The 16,301-nt window shown below is 33.5% G+C and overlaps 1 protein-coding gene across 1 annotated transcript in view; it reads right to left on the bottom strand.

Annotated features, from left to right (window-relative positions):
- LOC136830490 (calpain-A-like) overlaps positions 1–16,301 on the bottom strand; it is a 47,533-nt gene that overhangs the window by 5,447 nt on the left and 25,785 nt on the right. The window contains exons 2-6 of the mRNA XM_067090027.1: positions 12,231–12,350; positions 5,949–6,086; positions 5,639–5,770; positions 4,157–4,350; positions 2,808–2,982 (exon numbers count right to left, since the gene is read on the bottom strand). Coding sequence (XP_066946128.1) covers positions 2,808–2,982; positions 4,157–4,350; positions 5,639–5,770; positions 5,949–6,086; positions 12,231–12,350 — 759 coding nt within the window. The remainder of the gene's footprint in view (positions 1–2,807; positions 2,983–4,156; positions 4,351–5,638; positions 5,771–5,948; positions 6,087–12,230; positions 12,351–16,301) is intronic.

Raw genomic sequence — 16,301 nt, 5'->3', positions numbered from 1 at the left:
CACTATTTTCAAAACTTTTCATCTAAATTTTGTGGGATTTTAAGTAACTTGTTTCGCATTTCTTCATTCATTTGTCAATGGTAAATCTAACGAAGCTTGGCATTTTCTTGAGAATGGATAAATTCGCGGTCAAGTTTCTTGAAGAGAATTCACTGGTTTTATAAATATGAGATACTTCTCGTCAAATCAGCTCGAAAAAAGGTAGTTTTCCTTTTTTTTATTTTTGTGTTTAGTGAGATTTAGAATAAATATTCAGTTAACATTCTAAAATTGCTCTTAAAAATTGAAATTATCTGTCTTAATTTGCTGTTTCATCTCCATTAAGTTTACAACGGTGCAACACAAGTTTACTCAGACCACAACAGTTTTATTATTACAGAGAAAATGCTTCGTGCGACTAAAGACAGGTTTTTATTTATCAATGATTATTCTAATGGTTTATAACAGTGCACAACATTATTACAAGACCAATAGATGGTAAAAATCGCCCTACACCCCCGAAAAACCCACTACATTCAAGAACATTCTTTATGAAAGTGCAAAAAAACGTCACAGAGAGGACGCCACCTCTACCCCAGAAAAGGCAGAAGAAGAACACCAAACACAACGATAACAAGACGACATTGATGACAAGACGAAGAATTTTCTTTTACTCTTCCTCTACAGATTGACAAATGGTGCCTCTAACATGACCCGGGTGTAACAACGAATATTCTACTCGAACTGTTTTAGGGGGCCAGTATCATATCTTACATCTAAATACAGCTGTAACTTCGGCCGCCAGTCCTGAAATAAAGATGATTATTTAAGGAGTCCGTATATGTACGGCATCAGAAGTGAGACATAACACAGTGGAAGAGTTGGGGTTCCAATATTATTTGGTGACGTAGGAACATGGAGTAACATCTCTGAGAAAATGCAGTATACTATTTTCTGCACTCAGTACTGGGGAATTATAGCGGAATCTGGCATATAGCCTGTGGCCTATAGAACAGAATATTACTAATTATTTTTTTTCTTTGTTAATAAGTGAGATGTCTTCATTCTGGAGTTCCCTTTACTCTCTCTTACTTCTTCCTAATGAACACCACATTCTTTAGAAGCTTGAATTTCAAGTCAGTGGCCCCTTTGGTGGGCTTGTTCCATATGAATAAGTTTCATCTACTGAATAATAATAATAATAATAATAATAATAATAATAATAATAATAATAATAATAATAATAATAATAATAATAATAATAATAATAATAATAATATTCTTCATTAACATTATAAACTCTGAGGAGTCAAATTGATAAGTTAAATAGCAGAGAATATAGTGAGAGAAACCTATGGACGGTACTGGACAAGAAGCGTGGCAACAGTATATAGTAAATATAAGACAGAAATAGAATAAGTGAGAAAATTTGACAGGATAAAATTGAAAAAGGGAGAAAGAAGTAAATAAAAAAGGATTTTGGAAAGACACTTGGAAGAGAAGAGGAAACAAATGAAGATGAAGTTTACTGAAGGTTGGAATAAGAATTAGTACATTCAAGAATTTGAAGCAAAGTATGTCAGGTTCAATGTACTGGATCTGAGGGCGAATTTCAGGGGGAAATACCAGGATGAGATTTGTGATCTCTGTAGAACTGAAGAGGTCAACACTGAAAGTTTATTTTCCTTTAAGGGATTAAAGAGTATTAAAGGATCAGGGCACATATTAAAATCCTTAAAATCTCCTAACACAAAATAGGTATTTACACAGGATGATCTGTGATAATTAAGAAATATGTTAGCCTGGGAAGAGGTGGTTGTTAGCTCAAGATATAACACTACTTCAGTAAAAAAATAATAGTAATAAGCACAATTAAGGTAATTTTTGAAAGAAAAGAGTAAAATAACAACCTGGTAAGATTCAGTTATAAAATTTAAGTATAGTAACGTAACTATTTTCAGGGGGGAGCTGGGCAACAGCATAAGATTAAAGTAGTACAAACGTGATTTATTTGTTCACAAAAGATCATTTCGAGTATTGCTTACAGAAAAAGAGATAATTTGAAGAGAATTAAATATTCTAGTGAGGGAATTCATAAAGTTAAAGTAACTTAAAATAAAAATCATAGAACTGAAAGAGACATTTGACAAGGAAAATCAGTATCAGCATCTCGTCTGATCTCTTCGTTTTGAACCAATTCAATTTTTTCTTCTTTATTCCCATCTGACCTCGCCCCCGGGAACCCCACCCTTCCCCATCCCCTTACCTTCCACCTACATCCATGATTCTCATTCAACTTTATTCTCGACAATCTGAATTCTCCTCAAAGTCCACCCTTGGGAACCCCTCCAATTCAGGATCCAACCTATACTTCCTTCCATTTTCCACCTACATATATTTTTCTCGTTCCACTTCATTCTCGACAAACTGAATTCTCCTCAAAGTCCACCCTTGGGAACCCCTCCAATTCAGGCTCCAACCTACACTTCCTTCCCCGTCCACTTACATACATGTTTCTCATTCCACCCCATAATCGACATTCTGAATTCTCCTCAAAGTCCACCCTTGGAAACCCCTCCAATTCAGGCTCCAACCTACACTTCCTTCCCTCTTCTACCTACATACATGTTTCTCATTCCACTTCATTCTCGACAAACTGAATTCTCCCCAAAGTCCACCCTTGGGAACCCTTTCCCTTCAGGCTCCAACCTACACTTCATTCCCTCTTCTACCTACATACATGTTTCTCATTCCACTCCATAATCGACACTCTGAATTCTCCCCAAAGTCCACCCTTGGGAACTCCTCCCCTTCAGGCTCCAACCTACCTTCCTCGAGGACGTGATGAAAGCTCCGTTTTGCGAAGACTTCAGGAGCAACTTGTACAGCTGGTTCTTGTCCGCGGTGTCCTCCATGTCATACCTCTCTGCCAGGCCTCCTGTGAGGTCCACCATGGCGTCCATGCTCTGGCCTCCCTCCATGGCCTCGTAGGAGCCGTGGAGTCTGGGGAAGAGGCCAGGATTGATCAGGGGAATCCTTAGATTTAGTTGGAGCTAGGTGACGCATCCTTGTCAGTAATTAGTAATAATGACCGTTGATTCCGATCAGTGAAGTTCATAAACTGGTTAAGAGTTAACCAGGAAACTGTAAACTGGTTAATAGTTGAACTTAGTCACAGGATCAGGAGAAAGCAGACAAAAGAAACAGAAACTGAGAAATAGAATAAAGACATAAACAGGCAGACAGATAAAAGCTAGTGTAAACAAGAAAATACACAGTAAAAGAGGAGGGTAAATATAGAGTAAACAAGGAAAGTACATAAAGAGCAAATAAGGAAATCCAGAATAAGCAAGGAAAGTAAATACAGTGTAAAAAAATAAAGAGTAAATAAGGGAAATAAAAGAAAACAGGCATGTAAAGATACGGGGTCCCGTAATGTTATGAAAAACAGTAAATAAAGATATAAAAAAATACAGTAATTAACTATGGGTACTCCAATAAGGCAGTTAATTAATAAACAGAATAAATTGTCACGTGATAAAATCAAATATACTTGGCATATAGATAAATGATAAGATACTGAAACGATAAAAAATTAAAAATTAAAAATTGAAAACAATAATCTTATGAATGAAAGAATAATGAAAGTGATCTGAGTAATTAGTAAAGTGTTAGACAAACAAATTAAGAACCAGGATAACAAAATAAAAACAAAAACAAAACAATCACGCAAGAAAAAACAAAAACAACCGAGCAAGAAAAACAAATAAAAAACAAGAGCAAAATCAAATAAACAATCAATCAAAGAAAAAATCAAGCAAATAAAACAAAACAAAACAATTAACAAGCAAACAAAGAAGGCAATAAAGCGAACAAAGCAATCAAAACAAGATCAAAACAATAGCAACCAAGCAAACAAAACAAGCAAAAAATAAACAACCAAGCAAACAAAACAAGCACAAAACATAAACAACCAAGCAAACAAAACAAACAAAATATAAACAACCAAGCAAACAAAACAAGCAAAAAATAAACAACCAAGCAAACAAAACAAGCAAAAAAATAAACAACCAAGCAAACAAAACAAAGCAAAAACACAAACAAAAAAGCAAGCAAACAAAAAAAAAATCCAAACAAACAAATGCACACACACACACAGAACAAAAGAACCACTAACTTTGCGTAGGCCTTCTCTAGGATGGCCACCCAAAATTCGGTGGGGTCCGAACTCCGGGCGAAGAGGATCTCTCCGTCCTTGGTCGGAAGTCGGTCGTCCACGCAGACGGTCACCCATTCACCGAAACGCCAGAATCGACAGACGACCAGACCGCTGTACTCCTCCCCATACAGGTGTTGGTTGGGTGGGACCACCTGTATATATATATATATATATATATATATATATATATATATATATATATATATATATATATATAAATATAAATATATATATATATATATATATATATATATATATATATAAATATAAATATATATATATATATATATATATATATATATATATATATATATATATATATATATATATATATATATATATATATATATATATATATATATATATATATATATATATATATATATATATATATATATATATATATGTGTGTGTGTGTGTGTGTGTGTGTGTGTGTGTCTGTGTGGAGTATATATAATATATATGTATATATATACACACACACACACACATATATATATATATATATATATATATATATATATATATATATATATATATATATAGAATTTATACTTTAGTTTTTAGGTCTACAGTGCATGTGAATTTCTGTTTTGCTATAACCATCCTAATATTCTTAAAATTTCATTCATTAATTCGACATGAGCATTATTTGGCCCCAATTTTTCAGTTGTAATCTACAATCTTATTCTATAATATCCCTTCTATGACATAAACAAAACAACATGGTAATTAGGTAGACATAAATAGGGTTAAAATCAAACTATTTCAATATGAACCTTTCGTCAACTCAAGACTATCATAGAGGACGCAACCTGAAAATCTCTACGGGAACCAACACCACGTTTCACTATCTCAAATAATAATAATAATAATAATAATAATAATAATAATAATAATAATAATAATAATAATATAATAATAATAATAATAATAATAATAATAATAATAATAATAATTATTATTATTATTATTATTATTATTATTATTATACATAAAATCTCATAGGCTAATATAAAAGTTTTTTTCTTAAATGATTTGAAGTATTTATTCTTAAATGATATTTGCAAATATGAGGTTTTAAATTTTTGGTAAAATTTCAGAATGAAATTTGGTGGATAATAGTTTTCAGTGTATATTTTCTTAACAGAAGAAATTCCTGTTAATTATTGAGTTTCTTTATTTGAATAAGAAATTAATTGAGACAGCAACGCCCATTTCATACACTGTATTATTACGAAAAATAACAGAAAAATTATCTATAAATGAAAATTATCTCTAATAAGTCAAGCAATTCTAGAAGTCATACGCAAGGATCAATTCTAAATAGAAAAAAGTGTTAATTAAAGATTGCTATACGAAAGAGGTAAAAGGCAACCCGTCATGGAATTTATCTCTAATCGGTAAATCAGTCACTGAGAAACTATCCAGACATATCACCCTCTCAATCAATTTAGGCTTTCTGGCGACGGCCGCGCAGGATGAGAGGAACCAGCAGTCTCCCAGTTTGCCCTGGACCACGTCCCTCCTGCTGGCGCCGTCCACGAAGAGTTTCGGCTCAGGTATCATCTCCTGAGGGAGAAAAGGGCAATGTGGTAAGATCAGCAGTGAAGGGGAAAACATTTTGGGGTTTAAAAATATTTTATCTTCTTAATGTTTTATAAGAAATGAATGCAACCGCGGGAGACCTAATTTCCTACCGAGATCAAAAGCAGAAGAAGAAGAGCCGTAATTATGTAAACAAACTCACCGAGGGCCTCTTCCAGTCAATGCCGGTTTCCTCTCTCTCCGAGAAGAAGATGGAGGAGTTGTCGGCCGGGAATTCCTCGTCACAGAAAAGCTCCTCCACCGCCAGGTTGCTCTTGAGGGTCTCAATGGCTGATTCCTCCTGAAGGAGGCGCAGGAGGAGGAGGAGGAGGAGGGAGAAAAGGAATTGTGAGTTACGATGATTTGAAGAGTGTATATTCAATATGTGATTTTTTATTTGATATTTCTTATCTTTGGGTTCTGTTGCTGGTGTTGGTTAGGCACAATAATAATAATAATAATAATAATAATAATAATAATAATAATAATAATAATAATAATAATAATAATAATAATAATAATGATTATTTCATTATTATTATTATTATTATTATTATTATTATTATTATTATTGTTGTTATAATAATAATAATAATAATAATAATAATAATAATAATAATAATAATGAAATATTCATTATTAACGTTAACATCAATTTCCGGTTTCGAGCTCACATAATCCTTTGAATTTAAATAATGAGTACTTTTTTGGATAATAATAATAATAATAATAATAATAATAATAATAATAATAATAATAATAATAATAATAATAATAATAATAAAACAATCTTTATTCTTAGTGTCAGTATTATTAATTTTCTGTTTCGTGCCCAAATAAGCCTTTGAATTTGATTAATTAGTACATTTATATACATATACTTACATACATACATATATATACATACATTATATATACATACATCTATATATGTATATATATCTATATATATTAATTAAAAATACTACTTACAAAATGTCAAACAACCCTCAGAAAAAATTATTATGACTAATGTAACAAATCAAAGGGTTTACAATCATAAGTCAAGGTTTGATCTTCGACCTTCTGTTCACCTTCACAGAAATATTTTATATAATTTGTTGGTTATGAAAATATTCTTATTAAAAGACATCCGGGTTATTATATTTATTATATCTATAAACTAATGGAATAGTTTTTCATAAGTTATAGACCTCACAAAAATTAGCTTCACAATCATAATCTCACGAATTGAGTTCTGGTTTATGATTGACCTTTAGTTTTATGACCTTTCGAAAAAATTGACCTTCGGTTTATGTGACCTTTTCTAAAAATTGACCTTCGGTTAACGACTTTTTTAAAGCTGATGTTCGGTTTTTTTACCTTTCCAAAAATTGACCTTTGGTTTACGACCTCTCCAAAAATTGACTTTTGGTTTTATTACCTTTCGAAAAATTGACCTTTGGTTTATAACCTTTAGAAAAATTGACCTTTCAAAAACTTGATCTTTTGTTTATGTCCTTTCGAAAAATTAACTTTCGGTTTATGACCTTTAGAAAAATTGACCTTTCAAAAAATTGATCATTCGCTTGTGACCTTTCGAAAAATTGACATTTGTTTCACGACCGTTCAAAAAATTGACTTTCGGTTTATGACCTTTCTAAAAATTGACATTTGGTTTATGACCTTTAGAAGAATTGCCTTTTCAAAAAATTGACCTATTGTTTATGACCTTTCAAAAATTGACCTTTTGTTTATGACCTTTCGAAAAATTTACCTTTGGTTTATGACCTTTAGAAGAATTGCCTTTTAAAAAATTTACCTATTGTTTATGACCTTTCGGAAAATTGACCTTTGTTTATGACCTTTCGAAACATTGACATTCAGTTTATGACCTTTAAAGAAACTGACATTTGGTTTATGACCTTTCGAAAAACTGACCTTTGTTTATGACCTTTCGAAACATTGACATTCAGTTTATGACCTTTAAAGAAATTGACCTTTGGTTTATGACCTTTCAAGAAATTGACATCTGGTTTACGACCTTTAGAAAAATTGACCTTTAAAGAAATTGACACTTGGTTTATGACCTTTCGAAAAATTTACCTATGGTTTACGACCTTCCGAAAAAATTGACCTTTGGTTCATGACCTTTCGAAACACTGACTTTCGGTTTATGACCTTTCGAAAAATTGATCTTTGGTTTATGATCTTTCGAAGAGTTGACATTTGGTTTATGACCTTCCAAAAAACTGACACTCAGTTTATGACCTTTCGAGAAATTGACGTTTGGTTTATGACCTTTCGAAAAATTTACCTTTGATTTATGACCTTTCGAAAAACTGGCATTTGCTGTATGACTTTTCGAAAAATTGACATTCAGTTTATGACCTTTGAAGATATTGACCTTTTGTTTATGACCTTTCAAAAACTGCCCTTCGATTTACAACCTTTCGAAAAATGTTCATAAATCCCTGAAGTTTAACACTGGAATCAATAATCACAAAAGGTTACACAGACGAGAAAAAATGTTATCACGAAAATATTAGGGAGCAGTTCGTGACCACGAATGAGTTTCAGCAGATTTCGTGGTGTTCCGTTTGTTACTTTTAATGTTACTTGCTGTCAGACGGCGGTAAAATCAATTACAAACGGAAAATGAGGCGAATAAACGTAAGAATCAGGAATTTTAGTCGTTACGGTCTTGGGAAAGAATTGATAAACGTGTTCATATAATATAGTACTGATTTCGCAGTCATGTTTACAAATAAATATTATATATATATATATATATATATATATATATATATATATATATATATATATATATATATATATGTATATATATATAATTAAAGGATGAAGCATAATATCAAGTTCATATTAAGGAGCGTACATACACTTGCTTTCCCAAGTAACATAAAAATTCTAGAATGCCAATCAAAAGAAATACATTTTCTAGAAGCTACGAATGACCATTCCACCAATATCAGCATAGGAATGAAAGAGGAATGAAAGAATGTGAATGGAATAATAGGTGAATATTAGAGCACACGGGACAAAGAACTATTACTTAATGGAAAAGGCATTTTCTCCTTATGAGACACTTAAACCCAGTGCGTTGGTTACCATGTAAACAAAACAGGAGGCGTTTACTGGACGTATCAGGCGTGAATATTGTCACGATTCTGTCAATATCACCGGGATACAAATCCAGGTGTACTGGAACATTCTCTGGTGTGAAATTACCTTAGAATATTAACGCAAATAAGACTGGCGAAGCTATTAATGACTAAATAACACTAAATCTAGCAAGGCCACTCAGCGGAACAAGGATTCCTAAATTATGCACCTGTCGCGTGGACCGAGGTCACTCCGTTAGCCGAAAGACATTCTTTAAGGGGTGCATTAGTCACTGTCGCCGTTAAACTGGACACATGAACCAGGTCAGGCACTGACATATGGAACATGGGTCTCACATCGATTGCCCTTGTGGCAAAAGTGGGCTGTTTCGAGTGAGCTGTTGGAGATATGAATCGTAGAATGTTTGAGCTACCTTCTTCGGGGTGAAGGTTTTAAGAAAATTGGAATAAGTAATTTTTTCTATATGTCTTTGCTGAAAAAGGGTTACTTGATGTGCTGCTTCTTATTTTATTTTTTGGAAGGTAATAGTCTTTTTTTTAAAGTAATTCAATATAATCTTATCTTAGTTGTCTGAAAATCCGGGAAACGTTGGTGTAGTAAATTCTGAATGAAAAGTGACGTGGGTCACTCACTCACTAAGAAATGGTTGTTTTGTGCTCACGATTTTATGAAATAATGTAGAAACTAAATAACGATAATTAAGGGAAAGTTATGTCAATTAATCAGTCAATAAAGAGTGAAAAAGAGAGGAATACTGTTCGGGTTTCCAAAACACCAAATTGTGTCGAGGTTCAGACGCTTCGTTTACATTCAGAACGAATCTCACCAGGTCGTGAAACTTCTTTCCACTCCTTTGTTTCTCGACGAATTTTATTCAGATTCGGAAGAAACATGCATTCTATTTATCTAATTCTTTGAACGTGCTTTTTTAGTGACCTTACTAGTGACCTTGACCTTCAAATATTCAAATGAACATTTGCCGGAGGCTTAGATTTTCCTAATAACTATCAATTTTTTCATATCCGTGTATTCTAGCTAGAATTTGCATGGTACTAACCTGTGCTCATATCTATTTTTGCAGCCAGCTTACATAGGATTCATTGGGGGAATTAAAACACAGAAGAACTGAGAGAGAACAGTAAATGGACTAAAAATTATATACTTTGTTATGATGGTTAGAATAGAACTGAGCAGCTGACTACGATGTGTAAGGTATTTCTGGCAAAAGGAAAAGTTCCAAAGGGATGGGTGTGAAGAATAAACGTTCCTATTTATATTGGTAAAGGAAACAGATAAGACTGTAAGAAGTTCAGTCTAAAATTCTATTTAGCGTACGTGGGAAGGAGTATGGTAGGATTTTGACTGAAATTGCATGATAGATGACAGAGGGTTTGATAGGGGGAGTACAGTGTAGTTTAGACAAGGAAGGATGTCTGTCGATCAAGCTTTGTTATGAGATCGTCTTGTAAGAAGTCTGAATGTGAATGGAGAATGCCTGTATGCTTCGACATTGACCTACAAAAAGCACTGGAAAGAATGACTACAGATGCAATGTACAGGACATTAGGGATTTATAATACTTAAAATAATTTCTTGAGATTAATGAAAAGTTTTATGATGAAAGCAAAATGCGTTAAAGTACGACACAAAAGTGGGAGTGTGAAAAGGTGGTGTATTACCTCCCTGGCTATTTAATATATTCATGAATGCAGAGATCTAAAAAGAATTCCAGAAATGACCATGGATGTCAGTGTAAAATTTTAAGGTTAGAAAAAAACTGCAAGAGGAGAAAGGTGAAAGTAAATGCAAGACGTGGTCGGGTTATGAAGGGATGAGGAAACCAATATGAATGTCACTGTTTATGGTGAAAAGGAAAGACAAAAGGGAAGGGGGGTATCTTTACGAGCCCAAGCGGGAATGTAAGAAGTTATTGTTGAGCCAAGTGTCCTTTATGGCAGATAAGTGTGAATATTGAAGACAACTGAAAAAAACTAATGAGAATTGAATAAAAAGTTGATCATGGTAGCATTAAATGGTGTGCTGTATGAAATTACTGCAGAACGAATTGTTAGATGAAAAAAAATTATGATTTGGAAAGGTCAAGAAAATGGAAAAGAAATTACTGGATAGAAGGAATGAAAAAGGTTTTAGAAAGAAGGGGCTTTCACATCTAAGAAGTGCTTAGAGTGTATGCATGGCCAAAGTGAGTGACTAAAAATGCTTAGGTGTTTAGAAGTATTGCTCATGAGCCTTCTTTGAAGGTAAATAAAGCAGCTAAAGTCGTGGAATTTTTCTGCAAGTGGGATTCATCTATGATCCAGCATTTAAAGGATGAATGAGCCATTAACTATTGTCTTTTATTGCCTAGAACCAACCCAGAATTTATGGAAAATGCCATGAATATGTTCATCTTCCTGTTACAGAATGCTAATCCCTGATGATAATTTGTGATGACTTCGTAACACACGAACCACCAACTAACTCAGCAACATCATCCAAAAAACGAGCCCAGGGTTTATAACCCGTTGGCCCCACAGGAGGGTTTTGAACTACAAGAGACGGGTGAAATTTGTTGGTGATTTATTTGATTCGAAATTTCATAAAAAAGAATTGGTTAAAAGGTAGATTTCCTCTGAATGTTCAAATACCAACAAATTTCCCCAGCTCTCCTTCCCATAGGCCTAAGCGAAACCGATAAGCCTAGTAACAGAAAATAATAACAAACAAAGCAGCAGAAGTCTTATATATATATATTTAAAAATGAAATGCAAAGTTTGTTGTAGCGATCAGAGTAAGAAGGCCTTATGCCGTTAAGATTCTCGCCCTTGGGCAGCCCAGAAAAAATGAAATGACCCAGCGCCCTCTAAGCAAGATGCAATGCGAATAATCTTCTAAAACCACCTACCTCTTTAATATCGGCAATAGTTGCGCTATTCAGCTGATATCAACGAAGCAATGAGAGAAAATAAAACGGCATGATAGAGTGAGCATTAGCCTAAAAAATATAGACAACTCTAAAATAAAGTTAAGTTCGTGTGAGGATTAACCTAGGTGCGTTGGTTACCATGTAAACAAACTTGAGGCGTTTACTGTACGTGTGAGACCTTGCGAACAATACTACGGTTGAGTCAATACCGACTTTACATTATATCGTCTATGTACATTACTCTAGGGGTGCTCGATAATGCCAACGAACCTCCTATAAACAGAACAGGAGTCTACATTCCACAAAGGAGCACTGAATCGCACAAAAGGACGCATTTGAGCATAGAAATAGACAGTCATTTGAACACTGCCGGTAGAGGGAGGTCTGTTTACTTACGATAACTCCCAGACGACCGTCGACGAAATCGCCTTCGGGTAACACGAAGGAGCCCTCTTCGCGTGGCTTCGGGGCCTCCGCTGCCTGCTCTAGGATGTTCACAGAGACCTCCTCGGCAACCTGAGGGAGGAAAGATGGAAAAACCTGATGGAGGGAAGGCGAACGGTGTCATCTTTGCTTTCGCGGGAAGATGAGATTATGAAAGGGAATGGGTCTAATTTCTCACTGGAATGTCATTTTATTTCCTGGGAATCAAATTATATGATATATATATATATATATATATATATATATATATATATATATATATATATATATATATATATATATATATGTATATATATATATGTATATATATATATATATATATATATATATATATATATATATATATATATATATATATATATATATATATATATATATAGAGAGATAGAGAGAGAGAGAGAGAGAGAGAGAGAGAGAGAGAGAGAGAGAGAGAGAGAGCTACAAAAGTGCCTTCTCTGCAAAAATTCAGAGAAGATTAACAATCTTAAGTAATGGAAAAAGACTATGACAGCCCAAAATATATAGAAATTGAACAAATGGCAGCTATGGTTATGGAATTGAAAATGTTATTTGTTACAGAAGCAGAAAGAATACTAGAACTAAGCCTTATTCTAATCAATGATAATTAAGTTGGTGTAAGATTTTATAAAAAAAAAAGTTTGCTATAAAGATATAAGTATATATATATATATATATATATATATATATATATATATATATATATATATATATATATATATATATATATATATATATATATATATATATATATATATATATATATATATATATATATATATATATATATATATATATATATATATATATATATATATATATATATATATATATATATATATATATATATATATATATATATATATATATATACAGCCTGTACCAGAAGCATACAAATGGCCGCTTCGTAAAATAATTTTTACCTAAATTAACCATAAGCAATAAGAATAATGATAATTTATCTGCTAGATAAAAAAAAAGCGCCATAACTTTCACGAACACTTTCTTAAGTACAAGACGAAGGATGAGGGTATATACTTTACATAAGGAAGTAACTTAGGGCGTTGTCCTTCGTCAGAATTAATCAGGAGACGTCGCGGGCCAACGTTTCCAGACGTAACCTTGGTATTTAGGCGCTTGCTCGTCAAATGTCATTGAGAGAGAGAGAGAGAGAGAGAGAGAGAGAGAGAGAGGGAAAGTTCAGGCCGAGACATTCCTGAGTGATAAAAACTCGTCAGTGGGAGTGAAGGTATATACTTTACTTGGCACTAAATTGTCACAGCGATTTCTAAGTCACTGCTACTTATAGGCTTCAATACTACTACTACTACTACTACTACTACTACTAATAATAATAATAATAATGAAATTGTCATGGCAAGAGTCGCCAATACGGATAAATCAGCCGTTCGTCAGTTCAGGACAATATCGAATTTATACACGAAACATAAATGACTGCTTTCTGACCCCTGACCTTTGTCCTTTGACCTTTTCAAGGCTGGGAACCGTGACGGGGAAATTAATCCAAATATATCACTTATTACATTTGTGTCAATAGTAACGTTTTTGGAAAGCAAGGAACATATATTTCCACAGCAAGAGCTAAAATAGTTTGGATAGACACATTTGCACTCTATAATGATTAAGGAATGGATCTGTTCACTTGTTGGATGGGTGACCAGGAAAAGAGAGACGAAGGAGTGAGGCAAGTCCATATGCACACACACACACACACACACACACACACACACACACACACACACACACATATATATATATATATATATATATATATATATATATATATATATATATATATATATATATATATATATTAGACACATAATGCAAAAATTACATTGAGCCTCTAATAACCTATGCTGCGAATTATGTAGCTGGTAGTGAGTCGACTGTTATGGGTTACAACAATGTGGAAGAGATCATAAGGTTCGGAACCTCATCCCAAGTATATATTTATTTATTGATTTATTTATTTTTCTTTTACGAAAATAGTGAAGGCGACTGATAATTGTAAGTTCGCGTGGCAAGTTCACGTTTTTCGCTGGAATTCTGTATTGCGTGTAATAGAGCAGTATAGAGAGAGAGAGAGAGAGAGAGAGAGAGAGAGAGAGAGAGAGAGAGAGAGAGAGAGAGTAAAAGAAAAAAAGATTAATAAAGAGATTGGGAGAGAGATATATAAAGATATACAGAACAATATCGAGAGAGAGAGAGAGAGAGAGAGAGAGAGAGAGAGAGAGAGAGAGAGAGAGAGAAGAGAGAACTGCGCCAAGGAGCGATTCGGCGAATGAGTGATAAAAATGACAAAATTATTCCTAACATTTTCGTGACCCGTCCACCTCCACAGCAGGAATGCTGTATTGAGAGAGAGAGAGAGAGAGAGAGAGAGAGAGAGAGAGAGAGAGAGAGAGAGAGAGAGAGAGAGAGAGAGATTGCTCTGTTCAGTGACTGTCTTCCTCATTCTACCGTATATAGGGATATTCTCTCCCTGCCTCTATGCTTACTCACTTATTTCATTTTTTTGTTTACTATTATTATTATTATTATTATTATTATTATTATTATTATTATTATTATTATTATTATTATTATTATTATTATTTGAAGGGAATAGACCCTCTTTTAAGCATGTTCTGTTGACAAGAATGGCAGCATCAGTGGAACTATTTTTATAGAAGGTCTTTTCAGTTCTTCTGAATATTCCATTTTCTTCAAGGCTGATATCTGCTAACAGGTGGGCGATATACATAATTGCGATAAGGGGAAAGGCAATATATTTTGAATATATTTACTTTCAAGTCAGGTACAAGTGTGAGTAAGTTAAACATGGCGTGTTATAACCGTAGAGTTTCAAGCTCTGTATACAGTAACTAAAAGTTCGACGTTATTGTCGGGTAGCAGAAATCGTCATAGCTTTCCAAGCGCGCAAAACTCCACGGATACTACACTCCATGTTTAACTAACTACTCCCGTACCAGAATCAAAAGTGACTCTATTCAGAAGTACTTCCTTTCCTCTTATCTAGGTTATGTAATGCGGCCAGCTGTAAACAGCTATCGACCCTGAAGAAAATAGAATAGTCAGAAGAATTGAACAGATCTTCTATAAAATAAAATCCACTCATGCTGCCATTCTTTTGCAACAGAATATGTTATTATTATTATTATTGCAATACCTGTCCGCCTTGAATCACGCCAAGTGCAGTCCGGGTATTCTGAATAACTGAACGAATTACTACCAAACCTAGGCAATAATTGGCGTGGAAGTGATGTTGGTGTTTGTGTGGATAATGGAGTATAATGGAAGGTCAGGAAGACCTAATTTTGATTTATGTAGGGTGAGTGATAGAGTCGGGGGAATTTTTAAAATGCGCAAAAGGTAAAAATAACTGTCTTTCATTGAAACGAAGGAAAGAACGTCAATTCTTTGATGAGAGAGAGAGAGAGAGAGAGAGAGAGAGAGAGAGAGAGAGAGAGAGAGAGAGAGAGAGAGAGAGAGAGAGAATATTTACCTTATGGTTTCCTAATGCGAGTCACGGTTCTCTAGTAGGGCACGTAATCTTCCTAAATAGTCTTACATTCGTAATATATAGTATGTATATATATATATATATATATATATATATATATATATATATATATATATATGTGTGTGTGTGTGTGTGTGTGTGTGTGTGTATACATATAAGTGTGTATAGATATATGCATTAATACATATTTTAATCCATAATCTTAAAAGTCATCTTCATGTCTTTGGAAGATTTTACTACATACATTATTAAAGGTATAATATATTTTTCATAAATTGGACTAAATCATTATCCAATTCCGTGGATCGATCTCGGGGCCCAGCTGACAAATGTACAAAGTATCTCAAATCCTCTTATTGATGGGCGTTTGCAACTTATTTCATGACGTCACTCGGCCCGTTTGTGACGTCACTGGAACAATTCCATGACGTCACTGGTGCATCATTGATGTCTAGTGG

The sequence above is a fragment of the Macrobrachium rosenbergii genome, chromosome 46 (genome assembly GCF_040412425.1).
Source record: "Macrobrachium rosenbergii isolate ZJJX-2024 chromosome 46, ASM4041242v1, whole genome shotgun sequence".
Taxonomy (NCBI): Eukaryota; Metazoa; Arthropoda; class Malacostraca; order Decapoda; family Palaemonidae; genus Macrobrachium; species Macrobrachium rosenbergii.
The sequence above is the reverse complement of the archived record's forward strand: the minus strand, read 5'-3'. Positions and strand labels throughout refer to the sequence as shown.